General features: G+C 43.6%; 1 protein-coding gene across 1 annotated transcript in view; it reads right to left on the bottom strand.

Annotated features, from left to right (window-relative positions):
- The window catches only part of LOC126102751 (CCN family member 4), a 369,631-nt gene that overhangs the window by 6,159 nt on the left and 336,709 nt on the right, over nt 1-26,763 (bottom strand). Inside the window, exons 6-7 of the mRNA XM_049912327.1 lie at nt 17,955-18,160; nt 3,857-4,148 (exon numbers count right to left, since the gene is read on the bottom strand). Coding sequence (XP_049768284.1) covers nt 3,857-4,148; nt 17,955-18,160 — 498 coding nt within the window. The remainder of the gene's footprint in view (nt 1-3,856; nt 4,149-17,954; nt 18,161-26,763) is intronic.

Genomic DNA, 26,763 nt, shown 5'->3' with positions numbered 1-26,763 from the left:
TTCAGTTAAACAGGAACATACATCTATAAAAAGGGCTGATTAATTGACAGAAGAAAGCGGTACAAAAATGTTCAGGGAAAGTCAGGAATTCTGCAAATGTGACCACTTATGGGAAATAAATATGAAGCGCAAAGAATCTAAGGCAACATGTTTACAGCAAAATCGCGAAGAATTCGAAAAATAAATAGTGGTCACAAAGATAGGTTCAGCATATGAAAAGCAAAAACAATCTTTGATGAAACTAAAAGCAAAGGTGTCAACATGAAAAGTGCTATAGTGATTCCGCTTGTTAAATGACAAGAGAGAGGGTATGGATAGAGAGAAGGCCACTACGAGGGGGAGGAATTGTCTGCTGACGTCGTATAAGGAAAAATTGAAGTTAACATGGAAGACATATGGAATCCACCACTACAGTCCAAATTTGACAGAGCTTCGGAAAACCTCTGATCATATTAGGTGGAAGGCATTGATAACATTCGTTCAGAATTTCTAAAATGATTGGAATAAATAGCAACCAAACGACTATTCAAGCTGGTGCCTAGAACCTACGGGACAGGAGAGAGACTCTAAGACTTCTTGAAAAATATAATCTACACAATTCCTAAAACACGAAAGCGAGAACTATCGCCCAATTAGCCAAACGACTTATACGTCTAATTTGCTGATGAGAATTATATGCAGAAGAATGGAAAAGACTTAGTTTATCTTGGGTGGCGATCGGTTTGGCCGAAGGAAAGATAAAGGCAAAGAGCAGCAGTTCTGACGTTGCTGTTAGTGATGGAAGCAACACTTAATAAACATATTCGCTGGATCTGTCAACAAAGAAAAAGCGTACTACAATGAAAAACCTTGCAGGTATTAGAAATTTTGAGAATAATTAGAATAAGCTATAGGAAATCCGGATAGTATATGTAACAACCAGGAAGGAACTATAAGAAAGAGAGACCAAGAACGAAGTGCTCGCATTCAAAAAGGTATAAGACATGAATGCAGTCTTTCTCCGCTACTGCTCAATCCCTATATTGATTTTCGATCTGCAGCACGGCATTGAATGGAAGTGAATCACGGGCTGCGGAAAAATCAGAAAGGAAATGTATCCAAGTTTTGAAAAGTGGTGCAATAAAAGGATGTTGAAAATTAGTTGGACTGATATGAAACGAGGCTCTCCGGAGAGTCGGCGAGGAAAGAATTGTATGGTAAACACAGGCAGCAAGAAGAGACAAGACGATAGGACACTAGTTAAGTCACCGGTGATTAACGTCCATAGTATGAGAGGGAGCTTTAGAGGGTGAAAACCTTAGCGGGAAGACAAAGAGTGGAATAGATGCAACAAATAATTTACGAGATTGGATGAGATGAAGAAGTTGGAACTATATTTTAATTTGTGGCGGGTCGCACCAGACCAGTCAGAAGAATGTTAACTACCACCCTTTCTCCCCAAGAAAGGTTATCTGGGTTTGTTGTAGTTGTTCCACGGTATTTCGGACGAACTGCCAAATGTTTGTAACTTGCTGCCACGATACCTAGGCGCAGAGTCTTCTTACTATCTACAGATGAATACTAGCGAAACTACACTGAGTTCCCCCATTTGACACCTGGACGGCACATGCGTGATGAACCCAGTAGTCACCGCACGTGCACTGCTTGAGTGTATTCGCATTTTCTGCAAGTCGCTGTGCAGTGCCGAACGCCCTTCTTCGTAATAAATACAACTGTAACGTTGCCTTCTCTACCAATAATAATTTGAAACAAAAAACTTCATTCAGAATTTAAAATCGACTCGGTCCCATATGGAAAATTCTGGCGTTTATAAGGTTTTCTGCAACACCTGCTCTTCTGACTACTTAGGACAAAAAGGACGTGCCTTTACAACCAGATATAAAGAATATATTTTAAGAAAAAATGGCACTAGCACCCAAAATTCGTCTTTTGCCGACCACCTCCTGATTACAGGTCACGCGCCTAAAGCTGCTCACGATATCAACATTTTGCACACCGAGAAGAAAGGGCGTAGATTAGATATTCTCGAAGAATTAGAAACTTTTAAATATCTTTCTCGTAATGATAGCCTCATTCTCAATGGGCAGCTACAATCAGGGCTACGTAATAAAAACTTCTTCAAAGATATAAAGCCGCTACTTGATATTTGATTTGGGATTTCTTCGTGCAGTTACCGTAATGTTTTTTCCTATCTAAGTCAAATCATAATTTTTCGTTTATTAAATGGTTTATATTGGCTGAATTTCAAGTTATATCGTTTTTCTACAGGCTGTGTCATTGAGCCCTCTTTGTTCTTCCAATACTGGTGTTTTGATCCTTTAAACTGTACTTCTAAGCTCTGATGGAGACAAAATGCTACCTTATGTGCTGATGTCAAACAGAATATTGCCTTTCACGTAATGTACCGCATAGAGTTCATCATAATATTCGTCTGTCTTTATTTGAATGTTAAGTAGCCAGTTTGTACTTACGGCTACTAGATGGCACTCTTGGTGCAACGCTCATCTGCCCGCAGTTGTTAACGCCGGCGCCTCAGTCTGATGCTGCCTGCAGCTCGATATATGCAAGCAGCCAGTAGTGGCTTTTTTTTTCCACGCACTCTACTTTAAAAATGGTTAATAAAGCTTTATCGCTTGATATTTACTTTATAAGTGATATGTATGTATTGTTTCTTTCTTGTACTGTTAGTCAGAACGTACACTTTTATAAAAAACATTTTCCCATAATTTTTTACTTATGTTATAGGCCAATTTGAATATTTACTTTCTGATGAAGGCACTCATAGAAGTGTCGAAACCTGGTCAAAAGACTTAAATTTTGTGACCAAGGGCTGTAATTGCTTTAACTTTAATTTGTAAACGGTCGCTGACTACGGAGCAATGCTTAAAATCTCTGTTTTATGATCAGCTGTTCTTATTTCTCTCTCTTGTTTCTTCTAAACAAAGTACATTGCCCCTCCTTCCCTATAGCTTACATCAATTTTAGTGTGAATGTCGCACATTTGACAGCATTTTACATTGTCAAACGCTTCTTTCGCCTGGACAAATCCAAAGAATGTGACTAAATTTATTTTAATGTCTTGCTTCCATTGTCAAGCGCCACGTGAGAACTGCCTCTGTAGAGTCTTTATCTTCCCTAAAGCTAAGTGACCATCATCTACGAGAGTTATGAAGCAGGTATACGGGATGTAACAGGTACAATTACAGATAATTATATTGATGACTGAGGACGCTATACTGAACTGCATCAGTATTTACATCATTTGCTGACCGATAATTATAGCTATTGGGAGTAGTATGTTTTTGCCCGCAGCTCGTGGTCGTACGGTAGCGTTCTCGCTTCTCACCCCTGGGTTCCCGTGTTCGATTCCCGGCCGGGTCAGGGATTTTCTCTGCCTCATGATGACTAGGTGTTGTGCGATGTCCTTAGGTTAGTTAGGTTTAGGTAGTTCTAAGTTCTAGGGGACTGATGACCATAGCTGTTAAGTCCCATAGTGCTCAGAGCTATTTGAGTAGTATGTTTTTAGGTTGGTTAGTACCTCTAAGCATAGTACACATGGCAAGTGCAAGACATTGAGGCTTACTTTCCGCTAAGCAGCAGGTCAGGTGTTGAAGTGTGAACAGGTGGATGCCAAACGGGTAGTCTATACTTAGCGTAGTAGGCCACTTAATAGTGTAGTTACGGATCGTGCAGAAATCATCAGGTTGTAAAGTTTGTGAGGTGTTTGTGGGAAGACTTTTTGACGTAGAAAAACAGCAACCAACAGTCTTATGCGTGTACATCTTAAGGTAGCACATATTCCCCTTATACCCTGCACAGTACGTCAGGAGGAGCAGTGGGTGGGCGGCTGGCTCACCGTGGTCGTCGTCGGCCCACAGGTCGTCGCCGGGCCGGACGAGCGCCATGACGGCGGCGGCGACGGGCACGCCCGGCGGCTCTGCGCCCAGCTCCAGCGGGCAGCGGAAGTCGACGTGCAGCGTGGTGCTGAGCAGCGGCCGGCAGCGCCGCCCCGCGCAGCCGCCGCCCGCGCCGCCCCAGCCGCCGCCCGCGCACGCCCGCGGCCGGAAGCGCCGCCGGCTGCGGCACGGGCCGACGCGCAGGCGCACGGCGGACCGCGACCGCAGCGTCGCCTTGCACTCGTGGCCCCGCTGCGCGCACCACCACCGTGTCACACCTCCGTCTCTCTCACCACTCACTCACATCTAATACAAACGTGTCTTCAATAGTTATATTTGTAAATGGCTTCACACAAATGGTTAAATGAAGATATATTTCCGCTTTGGCTGTGACGTATGTAAATGTTTTATTTACTTTCGTCCAATTTCATACGTCTAGTGTCTGTGGACAATACATGAAGTCAGAGGAAAAACTATTTTTTTCTTTGTTGTTATTTCATCCCCCCTCGCCCCATGTGAGCGCTGGGAGGGGACGGGGGGCGGAGGAGATGATGGGCTGCCAGCGATAAAAATAACCCGCCCTTCAGTCAGTAGATCTTACTGCTTATAGTGCGCGTCATTTATGACGGCGGCGAAGTTTAGGTTCGTTCTGCGCATCTGACGTCACAAAACACAGTCGGCCAATGAACAGAGAACGACGTTGCCATATCTCAACTGCAGTGCAGAGCACGGACGAGTGTCTTAAGTTTTAGAAACGTTCAGTCATAAACAAAGTAATAGAACAAAAGCAATGTCTTCATAGCAGACTTCCTTTTATAGAAAGATTGGAAAAAGCATTCTTTATACCAATTGCTTCATATTCTATTAATTAATTAAACCAAACAAGCAATAAGCCTCCTAATTCAGGCGATTGTATCAATCTCATGAACCACTTTTTCGCAATAAAGAATAGCGGTAATTGTTTATTTACTATTGTACTTCGACGAACCGTGAGTAATTCATAGTCGTACCAACAGTGTTTGTCAGTATTTGGCGTGACATGTTAGTGTCCTAAAGGATTTATATTGCCAGACGAGCTGCGTTAGCATAATGGTTAATGTGTTGGGTTACTAAGTTAAGGTTATGACTTCAGACCTTGTGTGGTGCTTAATATTTTCATTATTTAAAAACAATATCGAAGTGTCTTACTTCACGAATTTTATTCGTTTGAATATAATTTTTTTGAAATTCCTAGTGCTTTGTCTCTTCATTAACCCTTTCGCTGCTACAGAGACGTGCCACCTCGCTCGGTAGTATACACTATGGACTTTTACCTCTGCAAACTCTTCAAAATTTCGTGCAATGGTTTACTACATTTAATGCTGCACAATAACTGTGTTGAACATCGAAACAAAATTAAGTCATTTATGGGGGGAAGGTATCAGTCAAGAAGATGTGTAAAAATCTAATTTTTGGGCCAAATAGTTTTTGTGAAATCGAATGATAAGTGTGTCAAAGCAGTCGGAACACCATGTGTCTGCACAGGCGAGCAGTGTAGTGATGACAAAATCGCGCACAGCACGGAATGCAGGGACCACGTCTTTGTAGCAGCGAAAGGGTTAATGCGGCCGTGGTGGCTTTACTTCATGAACTGCGCGCTCCCCCCTAAACGTAAGTTTGCGAACTATACTATACTATGGCGCTGCTTCTCTTGACGCTTGCGTCATGTGCAACTGGCAACGCAGCAATCTCCCGCGTCTGGGCGGACATGCGCGAGCTTCCAAGATAAAAGAATTGAACAATAGATGCTAAGATAAAAAGAAACTGCGGGACTGCTACGGTCGCAGGTTCGAATCCTGCCTCGGGCATGCATGTGTGTGATGTCCTTAGGTTAGTTAGGTTTAAGCAGTTCTAAGTTCTAGGGGACTGATGACCTCAGAAGTTAAGTCCCATAGTGCTCAGAGCCATTTGACCCATTTTTGAACAAAAAGAAAGAGACAAGGAGACATATGTACTACGATTTTAAAATTATTGGGAATGGCGGCATGGATGTGAGAAATATAAACAATGTAAAGTTTTCCTTACGTGTTGTTTAAAAACACTGTTAAAATGTGGATATATCGCACAGTTAAAAACACTTGAGAAGCGCTTGAAGGGCACTAAACACATGGAAAACGCTGACACGACAGAAGATTCACTGGCCATTACAAACGGGACATCGTGCACTTTCACTGAAACTGGAAAAGTACCTGCCCTAGGATGGCAGATTGTAGATAAAAAGAAGGGTCGATATGGAGGGAGACAGAATGGTGATGATGAGGACTAAGGACTGGTATGAGATGGCGAAGAGACAGGAGTAGATTTTGGGGCAAGGAGAGATAAATGTTGGTATTGGGATCTATACACTGGGGAGGAAAAGGCAATGAGGGACGCGACGGGGAAGGCAAAAGGAGGTGTGGTATGGGGAGAGGTCGAGAAGTGAACCCTTTGGGGGAAGGGGGGGAGGTGTAGGGGGCTAGGGCAAGATGGATTCAGAGTTGTAAGACGGGAGTATGTCGGGAAGGGGTTCATAGTCTGGGAGAGAGACACAGTAGAAATTTCTTTGGGAGAGGACGTTTGAGTGTATGCAGGTAAAGTTTTGGTGAGATTTGTAGGTAGAGGCGCGGTAGCACCCTAGCACCGAAAAATAGACAGCACTTGATTGTTGGAGTCGAATATACGGACGGTGTAGGTTTCTCGGAGGTGTTCAATGTGAGTAAGAAGAGGTGTAAATTTGATGAATTGATAAAGGATCTTCCTGTGGGGGAAGATAAGCAGATGTGGAAAGCGAGGTAGAAGAGAAAACTATTAGGAAGAATGCCGAAGCATCTTCCACCTAGCATTGTTGAACCGGATTATAAAGCAGTCCACCATCAATGTTATGTTCGGTATGACTTTAGAAAGTAGCAGTGAAGCTTGTCGTTACGATATATGAGGGGCGCACTTTATCTTCTCGGCCAAATTTGGCTGAGCAAAATGAAGAATTTTTTGTGGGCCATCGTCCATTATTCCTCTTCACCTCATATACTAATCATGGAGTTCCGGTACACGGCGGCGCTATACGCAGCCTTGAAAATGGGGTATGTGACGGAGGTCCGTCCCAAGCAGAGAGCTGCCATTTTCTTTAGGAGGAAAACCAGGACATTTACATATTCTTAGACTCTTGCAGAATGTCTACGGAAACGTGGCAGTAAACAAAAGCACGGTGCGTCGCGTGAGGCATCTCTAATCACCACAACAAAGTCGCACAAACCCGACCGATCACCTGCGTGCCACCCGGCCGCACCCACCTGTCACTTCTGCAGTGTTGGAACATGCGGGCATTCTCACTCGATGTGATGGACGGATCACAGTCAAACAGCTGAGTGCTGCTAAGCTGGACAACGCAAGGCCTCACAAAAGTCCACGCATCCATGCGACTTCCCAAACTTCATTGGATTTTTCTTCGTCATTTACCCCACAGCCCGGATCTCGCCTTTCCGGCGGCTACCTCTTTAGACCAATGAAGAATCCATTCAGTGCGAAGCAGTACGTGAACAATAGGGTGATCACTGATGCAACACGACGTCGACCAGTAGAGCGGTACCATTTGAGCACACAGACCTTAGCAGGCGTAAGGCTGTCGTATTGAACGGAGGCTATGTTAAAAAATAGCGTATTGTAGCCAAAGGGGCAGGGAATGTTCAGATGTGTGTCAGTTCTTAAGGGATCAAACTGCAGAGGTCATTGGTCCCTAGAGTTACACTTTACTTAAACTAACTTAAACTAACCTATGCTAAGAACATCACACACACACACACATACACACATGCACACACACACACATGCCCGAGGGAGGACTCAAACCTCCGGCGGGAGGGCCGCGCAGCCAATGACATGGCGCCTCGCCAGTACGCGCGGCGAGAAGGGAATAATGTGGTGTATTGGAATTCTGAATAAAGCGAACCCGTTTTCAGAAAAAAATTTTGTTGCATTGTTTATTGAAAGCCCCCCGCAAGTCTCATGCCACGGCATATTACCAGCTAGTATTCGACATTTTTCCAAAGAAAACATTGTCTGATGTAGGCCATAGAATGTTCCGTTTATCTGCTGCTGTTGTCCAATTTCGATTGTGAAGTGCATTACCGAGCATACCCACAATACTTCTATGCAATATGAGGTGGCAGATGTGTCATATAAAGTAACTGTGTTCCTTGATAATCATTTCAAAGTCGAAATTGGGGTAAAATTTTGCAGCTTACAATGGACGATGTTTGCTTTCGAAAAATCTATCTAGGGTATGGCTCCGTATACAATCAAGATTATTATTGAATATATGTGCATTTCAGTGCAACTGGCCTTTTGATCGTGTGTCACTATCAGTTACTGTTTAGGAGCACACCAAAACATCACTCATGCATCATTGCTGTACCAAATATGGTAAAGATATGTGTGATCTACTCAGCGAATGCCACTCCATTCTTCCTACTATTTCATTTTTTGACATGTCGATGGTCTTCATACATACAATGCATGTAAGTTATGTCTTTCTAATTTATTATGACAGTGTTACCTGAGATTTCATAATTCGTATTTCTTTTTTTATTTTAATTACGTATGTTATTCGATTCATGTCTGCGCATCTTGTATTAACGGACCTCCTCATTTCAAGCGATGCCTTAGATACAAGTATCCTCTCTCTCTCTCTCTTTCTTTCTTAGATAGGATAATTTCTTCCTTGGTTTACACTGTTACTATATTTATTTGTTAAATATTCATTTGTAAATAAAATATAAACATGGAAACTCATTGGTAAATTATGACCTGTCACGCGGTAACAGGATAAGACAAAGATATCAGGTGTTTGTAATTAAAGTGCAGCTGCTTGAGGAGTACCAGTGTGAGCTGTAATTATCGTATGACAGCTAAACGTGACAGATATGCTAATGCAGTTATGCGGAACCGTTATACGCTAGAAAACAAGTTAGTTCCAGCTGTGGCCACCTAGAGCGTACCGGACTTTGTACACTATTTGCATGACACTATGACGTCCACGCCGTTGTTTGGCAAGTCATCAAGTGTAAGAACAGTATGGGCTTCGAGAAGAGAGGCCGTCCACTCTTAGTGAAACACTTTTATGTGAACGGCAGCAATTGCTGTGTTAGTTTGAGAAAGTATCGTGGACTGAAAGTTCTGAGGAGAAGTTCGATGTTGTTAAATGGTTTGAAGAAGATAATAATGAATTTCGAAATGCCGGTGAGGTTGGAGTTCACCTGAAAGAGGAACGTGTGCTATCCAGGTAGCCGCTGCTGTAACTGAGCACGCAGCGTGTGCCCCGGGCACTGCTGGTGATACTGCGGTGTCACGAGAATCGTCCATCCCATGGTCAGCAGTACAGAAAGTTGTGGGCTCTATTTTGTACTGGTACTGTTCAAGATCCAAACGGCGCAGCAACTGAAACCTCAGGATCCAAGGCAACGTTCTCAATTTGCTCTTCGGTTTCTGGCACGGACCTAACTTGACGTTTGGCCGGGCAACAGTCTGTGGAGTAAGATGCAAAATTTTACACTGCGAGGTGCTCTGAGAACACAGAACTGTTGAGTATTGGGCTCTGTTAAACCGCGTGATGAGCACGAGGAGCCTTTGCACTCGCCATAAGTAATTGCGGTGTGGATTCGCAACGACCTTTATTCTCGGTCCCATCGTCTCTGAAAAGAATACGCCCAGAACACCAATCGGATGTTATTAGGATTTCCTTGCATAGCATGAGTACTGCTTTGGAAGAGCGCAACTGTGTGGAAACCACTGTTTTCATGCAAGACGGGGAAATATCTCATGTTACTTGCGTAGTGAAAGACCTTTTTAATGAAAATTTCCACGAACGTGTTACCTCCAGAGATTTTCCAGACGCATGTTCTGCCACATCATCCGACCTGGATCCATGTGATTTTTACCTCTGGGTTTATGTAATAGAACGCTTTTACCTGCGACACGTTCCGTCTCTACCTTATCTGAAGGCTAGTGTGCAGACACACTTTGCTCAGATTCCACCGCAATTGCGCCGAGTAGCTGTCGATCACGTCGTTCTATGTGCGGTGCGCTTGTTGAACAGATTGTGTAAGGTGAGCGACTGTTAAAAAATGGTTCAAATGGCTGTGAGCAATATGGGACTTAACATCTGAGGTCATCACTTCCCTAGAAGTTAGAACTACTTAAACCTAACTAACGTAAGGACAACAAGCACATCTATGCCGAGGCGGGATTCGAACCTGCGACCGTACTGGTCGCGCGGTTCCAGACTGAAGCGCTTAGAACCGCTCGGCCACACCGGCCGGCTGAGCGACTGTTCATAAATAAAATCCACATTAGAGATTTCTCCCTTGTTCAATCTTCTGCCCATGTCGCACTCCTAATTCATTACTTCTGGAGACATTTCTGTACGGCTTTTTTGCATTCAAGGAACTAGATTGGCACCTGGTTGCCAGAAGAGAAACTAATTTCTTTCATCGTAAGCGGTCCCATGTTAACACATTAGAATATTCACCAAATTTCGGTACCATACGATAATTGCAGCCCACACTAGTCTTATGTGTGTAGCTGCAATTTAATTACAGCTAACCGGTACATTCAAAGCACTGAAGGTTTTACTCTGTCGTGGAGCTATTCGGAGGTTCCCTGTGGTGTCACCGCCAGACACCACACTTGCTAGGTGGTAGCCTTTAAATCGGCCGCGGTCCGCTAGTGTACGTCAGACCCACGTGTCGCCACTGTCAGTGATTGCAGACCGAGCGCCGCCACACGGCAGGTCTAGAGAGACGTCCTAGCACTCGCCCCAGTTGTACAGCCGACTTTGCTAGCGAAGCTACACTGACAAATACGCTCTCATTTGCCGAGACGATAGTTAGCATAGCCTTCAGCTACGTCAATTGCTACGACCTAGCAAGGCGCCATTTATCTTTTGCTGGTTATCTTATAAAGCCTGTACCGTCAGACCGATGTTCACCAATTATGGAATAAAGTTAAGTATTCCAAGAGCTTCGTACTTTATTTATTATACTCAACTCCTTTAACTGTTCCAGACCTCACGCCAGTCTGCGTGAGCTTAAGCGCGTGCATTTCGGCCTCCTTTAGCAACACGGTGTTGGCTCTTCTGCCAACACACCATTCCCATAGAGGAAGCGGAAGCCGTTGTTCAGGAAGAGAAAACGACGCTTGCTTTCGTACTTGAAACGGTAGCTACCTTAACAAGGGTAACACTGCTGGCACCAAGCGAAGTGTAGAAAAAGCTAGGTTGCCAAAGTACTGATTTGCCTATCGTTGAGAATGATGCGATGACTCAACGTAAAGTCGTGATTAATTAAGTGGATAAAAGGCGGTAGAAGAAAGAGACACTGCAGTTGTCAGATGTTGAACTATGAAGTTACCTTAAGTAGCCTAATTTAACCGCTAATATCGCAATCCTAAATAACGTAATGACAGAAAAATGGGTACGTGCTGGAAGTGAAATCTCCTGACCGGTAGTCCGTAAATACAAAGAAGAATAGTTTCGGTCGGCAAGAATGGGTACTTAGATAAGGAAAGAGCTTTCTAGACTGAGGCCAAACTTTTGGTTTTGGTCGTTGATCTTAGGTGTCATTGATCTACTTCGCTTATTAATAGTACTGATACTTAAAATAATTGCCATTTATTCAGTCTAAAAGCCTGATCTGTTCTAGACGTGGCAATTTACTGGATCGATGGTTATTCTCTCTAATAAATGATTGCAGACGAAATTCTTATTTTGGTAAGTATCTCAGTGGTGATCTTGCCCAGAACGTCAAACGAATGTTTGAACTGTTCCGAAAGCATTTGCACACTTTCAGCCCACAGCAGTCCGCCTCGCTAGCTGAGTGGTCACTGCACAGAATGTCACTCCTCAGGGCCCGTGTTCGATTCCCTGCTGGGTCGGAGATTTTCTCCGCTGAGGGACTGGGTGTTTTGTGGTCCTAATCATCATCATTTCATCCCCATCGACGCCCAGGTGGCGTCAAATTGAAAGACTTGCACCCGGCGATGGGGACAATGGAAGGCCCTTCTCACACGACATTAAGCCCACACCCAAATACCATACAAAATACGCATAGACGACAGAGGACTCGACTGTGGTAGCAAAACATCGTATATTAAATAAGAGGGTAGAAAACCAAACTACAAGGGCATAAGTGTAGTTTGCTCATTGGATATATACATAGAACATGAAAACATTACATATATATAGGGTGGTCCATTGATAGTGACAGGGCCAAATATCTCACGAAATAAGCATCAAACGAAAAAACTACAAAGAACGAAACTCGTCTAGCTTGAAGGGGGAAACCAGATGGCGCTATGGTTGGCCCTCCATATGGCGCTGCCATAGGTCAAACGGATATCAACTGCGTTTTTTTTAAACACGAACGCCCATTTTTATTACATATTCGTGTAGTACGTAAAGAAATATGAGAGTTTCAGTCTGACCACTTTTTTCGCTTTGTGATAGATGGCGCTGTAATAGTCACAAACTACCATGTAACATTCCGCCAGTGCGGACGGTATTTGCTTCGTGATACATTACCCGTGTTAAGATGGACCGTTTACCAATTGCGGAAAAGGTCGATATCGTGTTGATGTATGGCTATTGTGATGAAAATGCCCAACGGGCGTGTGCTATGTATGCTGCTCGGTATCCTGGACATCATCCAAGCGTCCGGACAAATCGCCGGATAGTTCCGTTATTTAAGGAAACAGGAAGTGTTCAGCCACATGTGAAACGTCAACCACGACCTGCAACAGATGAGAAGGTGTTTTAGCTGCTGTCGCGGCTAATCCGCACATCAGTAGCAGATCAACTGCGCGAGAATCGGGAATCTAAAAAAAGTCGATGTTGAGAATGCCATATTTCTACGCACCAGGAAATGCATGGCGACGACTTTGAAGGTCGTGTACAGTTCTGCCACTGGGCACAAGAGAAATTACGGGATGATGACAGATTTTTGCACGCGTTCTATTTAGCGACGAAGCGTCATTCACCAATAGCGGTAACGTAAACCGGCATAATGTGCACTGTTGGGCAACGGAAGAAACACGATGGCTGTGACAAGTGGAACATGAGCGACCTTGGCGGGTTGATGTATGGTGCGGAATTATGGGAGGAAGGATAATTGGCCCCCATTTTATCAATAGCAATCTAAATGGTGCAATGTATGCTGATTTCCTACGTAATGTTCTACCGATGTTACTACAAGATGTTTCACTGCATGGCAGAATGGCGATGTACTTCCAACATGATGGATGTCCATCACATAGCTCGCGTGCGGGTGAAGCGGTATTGAATAGCATATTTCATGACAGGTGGATTGGTCGTCGAAACACCATACCATGGCCCGCACGTTCACCGCATCTGACGTCCCCGGATATCTTTCTGTGGGGAAAGTTGAAGGTTATTTGCTACTGTGATCCACCGACAACGCCTGACAACATCCGTCAGCGCATTGTCAATGCATGTGCGAACATTACGGAAGGCGAACTACTCGCTGTCGGGAGGAATGTCGTTACACGTATTGCCAAATGCATTGAGGTTGACGGACATCATTTTGATCATTTATTGCATTAATGTGGTATTTACAGGTAATCACGCCGTAACAACATACGTTCTCCGAAATGATGTGTTCACAAAGGTACATGTATCACATTGGAACAACCGAAATAAAATATTCAAACGTACCTACGTTCTGTATTAAATTAAAAAACCTACCTGTTACCAACTGCTCGTCCAAAATTTTGAGTGATATGTTTGTGACTATTACAGTGCCATCTATCACAAAGCGAGAAATGTGGTCTAACTAAAACATTCGCATTACTTTACTTACTTCAAAGGATCAACAGAAAATACAAATACTTACTTAAATTGATTTTGACTGTGAAGGGCATCTGGCAAAACCAACAGATCCAAATTATTTCACGTCTTACTGGACAATACGTAGCATGTATGACGGAACATAATCTAAAAGTGGACGGGCCCCATATAAATTAAAGCAACCAGTTCTTCGGCAAGGGTTTCTTCTACCATTTCCTTTCTTTAACTTGTTCAATGTACAAGACATTTTTTTGGTTTGTTGGGGTTGAAGGGACCAGACTGCAAGGGTCATGAGTACCCACGAGGTTTATGTTACGCCGCGTTATATAAACAGCTAGGCCTGTTTTCAGATATTTACATATTTTAGAGCCAACACGAGTGTTGAAAATTACGAGTAATGGTTCTGCTCAGCAGGTACAGTCAGTTATTTGTTGGATATACGGTAGTACAATGATGGCTAGTCCCTATACACTTTTTGCTCTATGCAGCTCCCTCAAATATCATGGAAGTTATTCTGCGGTGTTTTGGATTTTGAAACCCCGCTTTCTGCATTACACGATTTTTTTTTATTTCTTACACGCATTATCCATACATTATTTGACATGTATTCTTTTCAGTGAGACTCATTTTATTTCTGTAAGATATTAAAAATGTAATAGTTGTTTCTAATGAGCACCTGAAAACTGTAACATTTCTGATATCTCTGGGCGCGCGGGGTAGCCGTACGCCTTGTCAAGGTCCGCGCGGCTCGCCGCGTCAGAGGTTCGAGTCCTCCCTCTGGCATGGGTGTGTGTGTTGTCCTTAAGCGTAAGATAGTTTAAGTTAGATTAAGTAGTGTGTAAGCTTAGGGACCGATGACCTCAGTAGTTTGACCTCTTAATAACTTACCACAAATTTCCAAAATGATATCTCTGCCGAAACTACATCAGTTTTAAAGCTGAAATTTTACAGGTTCGGTTGGTTTTATGCGTTTTATAACTCTGCATATGATTCGCTGTCAAGCCATTAAATGGGAAAGAGGGGCAGGCTGTACAAACATACCATTAAAATTAAGGCAGTTGTAGGTCAGTAGTCTGCAATGATATAGTTTTTTGCCTGTGGTAGATGTAGGTACTATTTTGTAAAATATTTTACAGAAACTAAACGAGACCCAATGAAGATTATACAAAAGCGTGTAAGCATATCTGGATAATTTTGATTCGGAAAGACAGAAAAGCGGCAAGAGAAACATCCACCACAGGGTAGATGATTATTCTCTAATGTATCATCACATATTTGAAATAGATAAGCAACAAACTTCTTTATTAAAGACATAAAACAGCGAAAACTGATTATTTATTGTCGATACAACTTTAGATCAAAAGATCATCTTCAGAAGCCGAAAACTGATAAAATCCGTCGATTGATGATAATGTTTTGATCGAAACTTGTATCGATAGCAAAACGTAACGGGTGATCAAAAAGTCAGTATAAATTTTAAAACTCAATAAATCACGGAATAACGTAGATAGAGCGGTACAAATTCACACACATGCTTGGAATGACATGGGGTTTTATTAAAACCAAAAAAATACGAAAGTTCAAAAAATGTCCGACAGATGGCGCTTCATCTGCTCAGAACAGCATTAACTGGCATAACAAAGTAAGACAAAGCAAAGATGATGTTCTTTACAGGGAATGCTCAATATGTCCACCATCATTCCTCAACAATAGCTGTTGTCGAGGAATAATGTTGTGAACAGCACTGTAAAGCAAGTCCGGAGTTATGGTGAGGCATTGGCGTCGGATGTTGTCTTTCAGCATCCCTAGAGATGTAGGTCGATCACGATACACTTGCGACTTCTGGTAACCCCAAAGCCAATAATCGCATGGACTGATGTCTGGGGACCTGGGAGACCAAGCATGACGAAAGTGGCTCACCAAACGACGCACGCAAGTGATCAATCACGCGTCTAGCTATATGGGGTGGAGCGCCATCTTGCATAAACATCGTACGTTCCAGCAGGTGTTTATCAGCCAGGCTGAGGATGATGCAATTCTGTAACATATCGGCGCACCTATCGCCTGTCAGGGTAGCAGTTACAAAACCAGAATCACGCATTTCCTCGAAGAAAAAAGGCCCGATAACGGCAGATGTGGTAAATCCAACCCATACCGTGACTTTTTCGTCGTGCAATGGAGTTTCCACGACAGTTCTAGGATTTTCGGTAGCCCAAATTCTGCAGTTGTGGGCGCTGACAGATCCTCGGAGTGTGAAATACGTTTCGTCGGTCCACAACTCGTTACTCAACCAATCGTCATCTTCCGCCATCTTTTGAAACGCCCACACCGCAAATGCCCTCCGCTTCACTATATCGCCAGGTAACAGTTCATGATGCCGATGGATTTTGTACGGATAGCATCGGAGGTTAAGCCTAAGTGCCAACCAACCAGTAGTGTATGAAATTACGATGCGACGTGCGACTGCACGAGCGCTGACTTCCCCGTGTATAGACGAAGCCACTACAGTCTCCATTTCTTCCTGGACTATCTCAGCAACATTACGCCTTGTGCTCGGTCGGCCACTACGGGGTCTATCGTCTAAACAACCCGTGACTTCCAACTTCGAAATCATTCTTGCCACAGCTGCATTTGTCAGTGGACCTTTAACCGTTCGAATCCCCTGCCTATGGCGATAGGATCATATCGCTGAACTAGCACATTCCCCATTCTGATAATACAGCTTCACTGAAAGCGCCTTTTCAGGTAAAGTCAACATGCCGCGACTGCTGGCGCATCTGATTCTCTCTCTCCTTCTTTATTGTGATTTCATTCCCTTGCCCCATATTGGCAGGGGAGGCCTGTCAGCGTCACAATCTGCCGCTCTTCAGCCGAGTGACACGACAACTAAAACAAGAATAAAATGATACATACATAAGGTGATAAAAAAGGGGAATATAAAACACAGTAAAGGGAGAAAATGGAGTTAAAAATCCATTGACATGGAGACGTTCATAGGGGACAGTTAAAAAAGTCACCAGAAAGATAAACAGCACAGATGGCGATTCTTAAAACACACAGAAGACACTGAATGCGCATCCACAGGTTGAAGGTCGGCCACAGTATTAAAAACACTCCGGAACAACACACTTAAAACCCGTTCGGAGCACACACGACGAAGAATAAAACTGTCAGGTTGGACCTGCCGAGGGAAAGGTCAGAGAGGATAGTAAAGGAGGGGAGAGCAAGGGCAGCAGGAGAAGCAGCAGAATGAAGAGAGTAGGGGCGTCAGCGGGTACACTAAGAGGCAGGAGGCACGTGGGGCAGGAGATTAAGAGGGAAGACAAGGCAGGAGGAAGTGCAGAGACACTGAAATGGGGCATAAGAGAGGGAGGGGAATAGGAGGAGGGAGCCGCTCAGGAGATGGGAGGGGGAGGAGAGGGAGCCCTAAGGAGGAGGCAGGAAGATGGGGTTAGAGTTGGTAGGAAGGGTATACGTCAGGACAAAGCTCATCATCCGGAGGGGTATATGGTGGTAGTTGCGTTGGTAAAGGAGATGGAGGGTGTGGAGATAGAGAGAGGGTGGGACACAACGGTAAAGGCGTGGCAACTGGTTGGGGGTGGGATTGTCTCTCTCATTACAGCTCCTTTTATACACGATTGTCATGCGCATTCAGTGACGTTTTGCTCTCCTGCGCCATCTGTCGGACATTTTGTCAACTTTTTTTTTGTTCTAATAAAACCACATGTCATTCCAAGCATGTGTGTCATTTTTTACATCTCTATCTACATTATTCCATGGTTTAGTAAGTTTTCAAATTTATACTGACTTTTTGATCACCCGGTATATCCTTCGCAGATTTTTTCGGTTGTTAACGATGATGTTCACAGTATTTCTGGAAGTTGTGGAACACTTAGAAGTACTTTAAACAATTGTTAGACAGCGTCATTACGAAACATTAAAACAGTATGAAGCCGACGTTTCGAACGTTTTTGCAACAGTTCTCGTCTGGGCGACCGAACTCCTCGCCCTGACAAGGACAGCTTCAACGTCGCTAGAAAAGACAGTTCGACTGTTTCATAACGAAGCAGTATAACATCCAAATGGGTAAATACAATTTAACACTGGCCGTAGCAGCCTGAGCGCTCAAATCTTAGAAAGGTTTTGTTGTTAGTTAGTGAAGGTAGAAGTGCGATGTGTATACGGACCCGTATGTGGTGGTGGGTCCTGGGCGGCAGCGGCGGCGGCACGGGCGCGGGCGCGCACGGCCGCTGCTGGCAGAGGCGCGTCTCGTTGCTGGGCCGGCACTGCGGGCTCAGCGTGGAGGCGCGCCGCGACTCGCCCACGCCGCAGCGCGCCGAGCACTCCGACCAGCGCGAGAACTGCTGCGGCCGGCAGTCCGGCGGGCGCTCCGCTGCGGGCACAACACAGCGCGCTCATCCACGGCCGTCCCCTAGCATTTCCGCGTCATTTCGTCTGATGTACGAGGTGCATGCAAGTTCTAAGACCTCAGATTTTTTTTCTAATTAACTACTCACCCGAAATCGATGAAACTGGCGTTACTTCTCGACGTAATCGCCCTGCAGACGTACACATTTTTCACAACGCTGACGCCATGATTCCATGGCAGCGGCGAACGCTTCTTTAGGAGTCTGTTTTGACCACTGGAAAATCGCTGAGCCAATAGCAGCATGGCTGGTGAATGTGCGGCCACGGAGAGTGTCTTTCATTGTTGGAAAAAGCGAAAAGTCACTAGGAGCCAGGTCAGGTGAGTAGGGAGCATGAGGAATCACTTCAAAGATGTTATCACGAAGAAACTGTTGCGTAACGTTAGCTCGATGTGCGGGTGCGTTGTCTTGGTGAAACAGCACACGCGCAGCCCTTCCCGGACGTTTTTGTTGCAATGCAGGAAGGAATTTGTTCTTAAAAACATTTTCGTAGGATGCACATGTTACCGTAGTGCCCTTTGGAACGCAATGGGTAAGGATTACGCCCTCGCTGTCCCAGAACATGGACACCATCATTTTTTTCTGCACTGGCGGTTACCCGAAATTTTTTTGGTGGCGGTGAATCTGTGTGCTTCCATTGAGCTGACTGGCGCTTTGTTTCTGGATTGAAAAATGGCATCCACGTCTCATCCATTGTCACAACTGACAAAAAGAAAGTCCCATTCATGCTGTCGTTGCGCGTCAACATTGCTTGGCAACATACCACACGGGCAGCCATGTGGTCGTCCGTCAGCATTCGTAGCACCCACCTGGATGACACTTTTCGCATTTTCAGGTCGTCATGCAAGATTGTGTGCACAGAACCCACAGAAATGCCAACTCTGGAGGCGATCTGTTCAACAGTCATTCGGCGATCCCCCAAAACAATTCTCTCCACTTTCTCGATCATGTCGTCAGACGGACTTGTGCGAGCCCGAGGTTGTTTCGGTTTGTTGTCACACGATGTTCTGCCTTCATTAAACTGTCGCACCCACGAACGCACTTTCGATGCATCCATAACTCCATCACCACATGTCTCCTTCAACTGTCGATGAATTTCAATTGGTTTCACACCACGCAAATTCAGAAAGCGATTGATTGCACGCTGTTCAAGTAAGGAAAACGTCGTCATTTTAAGTATTTAAAACAGTTCTCATTCTCCCCGCTGGCGGTAAAATTGCATCTGCCATACGGTGCTGCCATCTCTGGGACGTATTGACAATGAACACGGCCTCATTTTAAAACAATGCGCATGTTTCTATCTCTTTCCAGTCCGGAGAAAAAAAAATCGGAGGCCTTAGAACTTGAATGCACCTCGTACAGGCTGACACACGGAAGACTGATGGTTTTGAGCTGCGTAGTACTGACAAGGGGAGGCCACGACGTTTGGAACGCGGATTAACTTCAAACTTCGTACTCTCGTAGTACTCCATTAGGAAAACAAAATGTGTAAGCAGTAGCGCGTACTTCTCAAGCGTTATCAAGAAAATCCCAAGATAATTTCGATCGTCAGATATATACCTGTGCGGGGCCGTTTTTACCATGAACCGGCGGCAGCTGAGTACGCCGGCACGGTAGCTCAGCATGTTCGGTCCGAGGGTTTAGCTACCCTCTGTAATAAAAAGAAAACTGAGGGAACGGATCAACAAACAACCTGAACGAGTGTCATTGGACGCCCACCATGAACAAAGTAAACGAACACTCTAAAAAAAAAATATTGTTCGGTCATAGGGTTAGCCGCCCTCTGTAACAAAAAAAAAAAAAAACCTGAGTAAATGGATCAACGACGAAGTGATACGGGTGTCTTGCGACGTCCGCGCCGAGCAGATGCAACGAACCAAAACGAACAAAATCAGACTAGGAAAAAGAAAGTGGGTAGCGTTGAAGCCCCGTAATCGCTGGTTCGCTGAATCGAGTCCCGTGCGTCAGTTTCTTTTTCTTTTTTTTTTTTTTTTTTTTTTTTTTGCTTCTAACACAGTCATTTTCTTTGCTACTTACTTTGATATAATGGGAAAAATACGTGTAACCGGATGAACTTTTATTAAATTTATAATGTTATTTGGCAGTTTACAAATTTTTATCATCACAAATAATATAACAGTTTAATAGTAGAAGTAATATAATAGTAAACGACCAAACATATAAAGTGATACTGAAAATGTATGCTTGTCCGTGTCTTCAAAATTGTTCATATTTAATCGGAAAATCACGGGAAATTGCTTCTCGTGAAGACGCTATTAAAATACACTCGATACTGCCCTGATCAATTGCCAGCGCCGATATTTGAGGAAATGCTGCGTTATCCATGGTTTGCTTCCAAATCATCGGCTAAAAGAGAGGTTTTTGAAAATGTTAAGGAGATTTGTTTTTCCACGGAAAACCTCAAAAGACCTTGCGTATGCGGAAACAGCATTTATTCAATGCAGCTGGTGCATTTAACTTTATGTTTTCCTTGTTTTTACGAAAAATACCATCCTGCCATTGTACTCATAATGTCGAAAGCGACGATTAATTGTGCATCTTTCAAAAGCCGCCTGTGCCGGTCAAAACTTGGAGGTAACAAGTAGTTTCGGGCTCCTTCCAGGTATAAGGGATTTCTCATACATTTTCAGTATCACTTTATGCGTTTGGTCGTTTACTAGTCGATAGTTATGAATATTATATTATTTGTGATATAAAAAATTTGAAGACTGCCAGATAACATTGTAAATTTAATAAAAGTTAATCCGATTACACGTATTTTTCCCATTATAGCAAAAAATGGTTCAAATGGCTCTGAGCACTATGGGACTTAACTGCTGAGGTCATAAGTCCCCTAGAACTTAGAACTACTTAAACCTAACTAACCTAAGAACATCACACACATCCATGCGCGATGCAGGATTCGAACCTGCGACCGAAGTGGTCGCACGGTTCCAGACTGTAGCGCCTAGAACCGCTCGGCCACTCTGGCCGGCCCATTATAGCGATTCCAATATAAATAGTAAAGAAAATGCCTGTTTAAAAATAAAAGAAAACTGACGAACGGGACTCGATCCAGCGATCCAGTGATTACGGGGATTGAACGCTACCCATTAAAAAAAATCAATTTGTTCGTTTTAGTTCGTTGCATCTGCTTAGGGCAGATGTCACAATACACCCGTTTCAGTTCGTCATTGACCCTTTAACATAGCATTTTCATTGCAGAGGGCAGGCAACCCTCTGACCGAACACGCAGAGTTACCGTGCCGGCACCCACTCGGCTGCCGCCGCTTCCTCGTAAAAACGGCCGCGCTTAGGTATGTATTTGACGATCGAAATTATCTTGCGATTTTCTTAATAACGCTTGAGATGTACGCTCTACTGCTTATACATTTTGTTGTTCTAATGAAGTACTACGCGTGTACGAAGTTTGAAGTAAATCAGAGTTCCAAACGTCGTGGCCTCCCCTTGTGAGAGCGCGGTGGTGGGAGAACGTAGTGGTGAGTTTAATTCGTCTCTACACAAGACACGTAGCAGTTACAGTGAAACAGTGGGACTCGCGACAACGTCTACTTGTCTATGACAGTTTCGTCATAAGCAGTGAGTCTGTTACGGCTACGCAGCGAATTCAGTCTTGCTCGGCACTAGCCTTTTCCAGTCGTAACACAGCCGCCAGATGCGTGCAAAGCTTCAGTTTAACTGGAAACATAATGGATCAGAAATGTACGCGCTCGGGACGCAGTGCAACGGCGCCCGAAAATATTGCAGTATTATGTGAAATGACAGAAATCCAGGGCGGTCAGCTATTCGTAGTGCTACTGAGCTATCAATCAACAGTGAATCAGTTCACGAATTCTACATACATTAAAAGTCCGTCCTTACAAACGTATTATTGTGCAACAAGTCAAACCAAATGATTTTTGTGCATAAGGAGAATTTGCTTGCAGAATGCAAGTGGTTTGGAGTGACAGTATGATTTATTGATGAGCGATGAAGCTCAGCCGAGTGGGTCCCTCAGGAGCCTTTTATATAAATACTAATAGCGAAATCTGGACCAGTTGCATGATTCAATCATTCAAGAAATTGCTGCCATCCCCGCAGAGACGTCGATCCCAGTGGTGGAGGATGTGGATAAGATACCTTAATCGTGCGTTCGAAATGATGTACAACATCTTGAGGACATTATTTTAACAAATAAGTCAGGCCTACATTAAATGCCAAGTAATGAGCTTTGGTTTAATGTCAGTAAACGAGCATTAATTTTAAAATTTACCGAGTAGTTTTCATTTAAAAAGCGTCCGTCTCTGGTGTGTCACCATGTACAACTGACATTTCTGTCGTGTATGTTGCCGTTATGCTTTTGCTCACGTGAATACAGAAAAGGTTTTATCTTCCTTGGTCCTCTGTCTACTGGACGAGCCTCACTGTTAACATTAGGGCCTTGAAGCCATGGCGATCGTAGCTCCCCACCGGATATCAGACGAAGGTGAGAAGTAGTGAGTTTTTATTATCAGGACAGGTGTGTAAGCTTCAAGGTACAAGCAAGAACAACTCCTTTGAATTCTGGGATCAGTTTACTGGATATTAACTATTTATATATGTACAGTACATAATATTTATTGAATAGAAAATCACACAGATCTGGGAAAGGCAGCTAGATTACTCTGTCAGGTCTAATGATCGGAAGCAAATGCACTGTGTTTTGGTATATTCAAATAAAATATGAAATAACAGGTTAACTATATACAGCATTAAACATCACTTCATATAGCACAGAAACTATGTCAGTACCTAGCCAGCATACCTGACCGCTTCTATTAATGGCCACCGGCAGATGACACTTCCCCGCACCTGGTATTGCTGCATGTAGAGTGGCCTGATGTCTGTACAAGCTCAAGTTCATAGACTACAATCTTCTCACGGCTGTAACTCAGCTCGACTGTCTGTGATCATACTACTAACGGCTAATAATCACAGTAGTCATTATTAACACTGAGACTATTCTCTCTCCCTTAATTTTGTACTTGTCGGATGGCGTAGAACCTCCTCCCCTTTAAGTGTGACATGAAAATCTTAATTACTTGCTAATGCCTGGAAAATTCCTTCCTCGTCTGCATTGCACGCTATCCTATGTGACGTACGACCGCTGGCTACATGCCTATTGACCAGTAAACGATACTGACTACCGTCTTATGCTAAGTGAAGGAACTTCATGAAAAAAATTCATAAGTGCAAACATTCTACAAAAGACAGGCATTGATACGCCTCTGTTTACATATATAGAACACCATTTTATCCGTACACTGTGGTAAGAAATAGTATGAAAAACTTGTTTGGGTGTTGCAGGGTAGGTAGTGCAGAGGCATTTTGTAAAGAAAGAAAAATCGATAAGTTGTGTCATTTCCGAGTTAACTAGCATTGAAATTAGTCCATTAGGCCGTTGCGTGAGAAAATTCAAGTAGTCCGCCATATACAATTAGTGTCAACTGTTCTCACAGAGTAGCTGATAGCGCACGAGACTACTCACCTTTTATGTATTTATTAATTTATTTATGTATTGCTTAATTAATCTGATCAGATTAGGCCTTAAGGCCCTCTCTTGCATCTGACCAGCTTTTGTCTCGCGTTCGATGCTTACTACCGTCCCTTGTCAAATTTTTGTATCCCTTTCTTGTTCCGTTTTAGGAGACCAAACGAAGAACATGTTCTGAGACACCTCTCTGGCCGACCTATTGAATTTTACGCTAATTAACTCGAAAACGGCGCAACTTATTGAATGTTTTGTTAACCGTTATCTACATCTACATACATACTCCGCAATCCACCATACGGTGCGTGGCGGAGGGTACCTCGTACCACAACTAGCATCTTCTCTCTCTGTTCCACTCCCAAACAGAACGAGGGAAAAATGACTGCCTATATGCCTCTGTATGAACCTTAATCTCTCTTATTTTATATTTGTGATCTTTCCGCGAAATATAAGTTGGCGGCGGTAAAATTGCACTGCAGTCAGCCTCAAAAGCTGGTTCTCTAAATTTCCTCAGTAGCGATTCACAAAAACAACGCCTCCTTTCCTCCAGAGATTCCCACCCGAGTTCCTGAAGCATTTCCGTAATATTCACGTGATGATCCAACCTACCAGTAACAAATCTAGCAGCCCGCCTCTGAATTGCTTCTATGTCCTCCCTCAATCCGACCTGATAGGGATCCAAACGCTCGAGCAGTACTCAAGAATAGGTCGTATTGGTGTTTTATAAGCGGTCTCCTTTACAGATGAACCACATCTTCTCAAAATTCTACCAGTGAACCGGAGACGACTATCCGCCTTCCCCACAACTGCCATTACATGCTTCTCCCACTTCATATCGCTCTACAATGTTACGCCCAAATATTTAATCGACGTGACTGTGTCAAGCGCTACGCTGGATTCTTTTTCCTATTCATCTGCATTAATTTACATTAATCTATATTTAGAGTTAGCTGCCATTCTTTACACCAATCACAAATCCTGTCCAAGTCATCTTGTATCCTCCTACAGTCATTCAACGACGACACCTTTCCGTACACCACAGCATCATCAGCAAACAGCCGCACATTGCTATCCACCCTATCCGAAAGATCATTTATGTAGATAGAAAACAACAGCGGACCTACCACACTTCCCTGGGGCAGTCCGGACTATACCCTCACCTCCGATGAACACTCACCATTGAGGACAACGTACTGGGTTCTATTACCCGAAGTTGTCTCTCAGTACAACCTACCCTACAACACCCTCCCAAGTAGTTTTGCCGTTTTTCGCACTGTTCACGACACTACATCACGATCCGTTCCTGGGGACCAATAAGCTCATTCTTTGGTCCCCTACCCCCAAATCAACCAACGAATCATTATTCCTCCTAACAATGTTGTCTAGACATCTGTAGGTAGCAGAGATGAAATGCAGGGAGAAAATCGGCAGTCATGAACGTCGCATAGAGTGAGTTCGGGACGGTATGGAGTATATGTAAAGGTTCCGCAGCGAAATTTCTGCGGCGTAGTCGAAACAACCTTGGCACCATTTGGGCGGGCATTATCCTGCAACAGAGTGACGCCCTCCGTCAAGATTCCAACACGTTTGAAGTTGATTCTGTACTCAAACCTTTTCAGAGTGTCCACGTATCACTGTTCGTTAACAGAAGTGCACCATCAAATTCAAATACCCATAAATGTTAACGGATGGTGTCACTCTGTTGCAGGGTAATGCCCACCTATATGTTGCCAACGTTGCTTTGATTAGTCTGCAGAATTTTCATTACTCATCCTCCATATAGTCCCGATCTGTCCTCATGAGATTATTTTTGGAGTCTTGAAGAAAGACATTCATGCCTTTAGAATTTCGGGCGAACAGGTGCGCGTCTTGGTACAATCACGGTTCCGTAGGCAACCACGAATATTTTTCCACTGAGGCACTAACTGTCTTGTCTCTGAGTGAGATAAATATATTTACAGTTGTGGTGATTAGTTTTGAATTAATAAACAGTTTACGTTTCTCCATCTGTCTAATGTTAATTTCACTGCCGCTTGTACCATAACGCCTTCGAACTAAAATCTTGGGTGAGTACTTGGAAGAAATCTCAGTTCACACCTGTCTAAAAGAAGGGTCGAAGAAGTGATCTACAAAACTGTCGACCATTATCTGTGACATCTACCTGTTGTAGACTCTTAGAATTCAGAGTTAGAACAGAATGAACAGAATAACCGTCACTCCAATCTCCTTGGATTCCGAACACGTCGCCCATGAAAAACTAAAGTGGTGCTTTCGTACTTGACATCCTGAAAGCCATGGGTTGAGGCACTCGACAAATGCTGTGTTTGTTTATTTTTGAAAATCAATTTGTTCCACTTCAATATAGATTTGTGAAAGAAAGATAATATCGGCCATCAAACAAAATTTGTGACTGGACAGTGGATTTAGTAGTAGGAAGGACGCAATACGTTGTGCTTGATGAAGAATCATTGAGAGGTGGAACAGTAACTTTTAGCCGTTCTCTAAAGAAGTGTATTGGATCCCTTAGTGTTCCTGTTGCACATGAATGACTCGACACGCACTTTGAATAGTAACTTCATATTTTATGTAGATGATGCAGTTATCTATAATGGTGTAGTGTCTGCATAAATATTCAGTCAGCTCTTGGTTAGATTTTTAAGTGCTGCAATGACTGGCAACTTGCTCTAAGTGTTAATAATTGAAAAATTTTGTTATCCACAATGTGAAAACGTAGTACCCAGTTACTACAACATAAATGAGTCATAATTGGAATCAGATGAGTCATACCAATACCTGGATGTAACAGTTTGTAGAGGTATGAAATGGAAAGATGATGTTCACAGAAGGGCTGCAAGAATGGCTACAGAGTTGTTTCACCACTGGATGTTTTACCTAAGCTGCTGGAAAACCTGAACTAACGGACGGTTAAAGATAGACGCCAATTATGCTTCTAAAGCCAACGTACGATGTTTCAATAAACGATATTAAGTGAGGAATTTAGGAATAAACTAGAATCCACCATGTAAGGACAACGAAAAG

The sequence above is a fragment of the Schistocerca cancellata genome, chromosome 1 (assembly GCF_023864275.1).
Source record: "Schistocerca cancellata isolate TAMUIC-IGC-003103 chromosome 1, iqSchCanc2.1, whole genome shotgun sequence".
NCBI lineage: Eukaryota > Metazoa > Arthropoda > Insecta > Orthoptera > Acrididae > Schistocerca > Schistocerca cancellata.
This window is presented reverse-complemented; position numbering and strand designations above follow the sequence as displayed.